The sequence below is a fragment of the Buceros rhinoceros genome, unplaced genomic scaffold, assembly GCF_000710305.1.
Source record: "Buceros rhinoceros silvestris isolate BGI_N320 unplaced genomic scaffold, ASM71030v1 scaffold3585, whole genome shotgun sequence".
Taxonomy (NCBI): Eukaryota; Metazoa; Chordata; class Aves; order Bucerotiformes; family Bucerotidae; genus Buceros; species Buceros rhinoceros.
Genome location: NW_010414416.1, coordinates 60,204 through 61,665, shown reverse-complemented (window position 1 = coordinate 61,665; position 1,462 = coordinate 60,204). Strand labels below are relative to the sequence as shown.

General features: G+C 54.1%; 1 protein-coding gene across 1 annotated transcript in view; it reads left to right on the top strand.

Annotated features, from left to right (window-relative positions):
• Window positions 1-1,462, top strand: part of FAM124B (family with sequence similarity 124B) — a 2,799-nt gene that overhangs the window by 1,010 nt on the left and 327 nt on the right. Inside the window, exon 2 of the mRNA XM_010137080.1 lies at window positions 1,078-1,455. Within this exon, the coding sequence (XP_010135382.1) occupies window positions 1,078-1,455 (378 nt within the window). The remainder of the gene's footprint in view (window positions 1-1,077; window positions 1,456-1,462) is intronic.

Below are 1,462 nucleotides of genomic sequence, written 5' to 3'. Positions count from 1 at the left end.
AGTGGGGTGGGTTAGCCTGGAGAAGAGGAGGGTCAGGGGAGACCTTCTCATTCTCTACAACTACCTGAGAGGAGGTTGTAGTGAGGTGGGGGTCGGACTCTTCTCCCAGGTGACAGGACAAGAGGAAACAGCCTCAAGTTGCGCTCGGGGATATTCAGGTTGGATATTAGGAAGAATTTCTTTCCAGAGTGCGTTCTTTTTTTTTTTTTTTTTTTAGGAAAGCAGAACTGTTTCAAAGTGGAAGTTTTTTAAAGAAGCTGGTGCAGGGTCTAGAGAGTAAGTCTGATGAGGAGTGGCTGAGGAAGTGGGGTGGGTTAGCCTGGAGAAGAGGAGGGTCAGGTGTGGACCACTGGAACAGGCTGCCCAGGGAGGTGGTGGAGTCCCATCCCTGGAGGGGTTTAACAGCTGTGTGGGTGTGGTGCTGAGGGACAGGGTTCAGGAATCCTGGCAGTGCAGGGTGAGTGGCTGGACTCGATGATCCTAAAGGTCTCTCCAACCAGACGGTTCTGTAAGACTTGGCTTGTTTTCTTATGAGTTTGTGGACAGCAGTGCTGGTGCTGCTGTCAAACACAAGCACAGGTCCTCGGGATGTTTTCATATCGAGAGTTCACATCAATATTGCCTGCCTGAAAGTGAAAGCGTTAGCACTACTTTAACCCCTTCCTTGCCTGAGCGAATGGTCGCAGCAGCCTGTTCTGATTCGGCTGAGTCATTTATAAACGTTTGAAGGCAGATTTTTAGCCTCTGAAGGATTTCAGCCTCTAAAGGTTTAGTGGTGACCAGGCTGCGGTCCAGAGGTGCTGTCGATAAAACCCCGCCAAAGCCGCCGTGCTGAGCTGATGCTCTGTGATGTGCTGCAGGCGAGGGACAGGCGTCGTGCTCCAGCTTTGGGACCGGAGCTGCCCCGTGCACATCACTGTTCTCCATGGCGGTTGGGATAGTTCTGAAGGCTTCATTTGCTTTCTGGCCTGTTGTGAAGCACCGAGCTGAGGCTAACGTGGTGCTGCCTGTCACAGGAGAGAGACCCGGGGTTACAGTCAGCTCACAACCCAGTTTTTCATGGTTTTTCTTCAACAGGTTCAAGACAGCCCCAAGCTCCATGAAGCAAATGCTGGGCTTCCCTCTCAGCACAGCGACACGGGCAGCAAAAAACTCCTGCAGGACTCTGCCCCAGCCCCTCACCCTGTGATGAGGGATAATCCCAGACAGAGAAGCCAGGAGTTCAGAGCCATGAAGGGCAGGACAAAACCTGACCAAAGTGAAGCTGGCGATGACTTCCACAGGCCCTTCTGCGCTTCCCACAGTGGTCCAGCAGCCCGGCCGTGGTGGGACTGGGATGCCACCTCCCTCCGCGGGCAGGTGAGCAGCAAGCTGCAGGCTTCTCTCCAGGAGAGCCACGAGCGTTGGCGGGCAGCAGAGACCAACGTTGATACTGGGCTCGCTGTGGCGAACCCTGTGAATG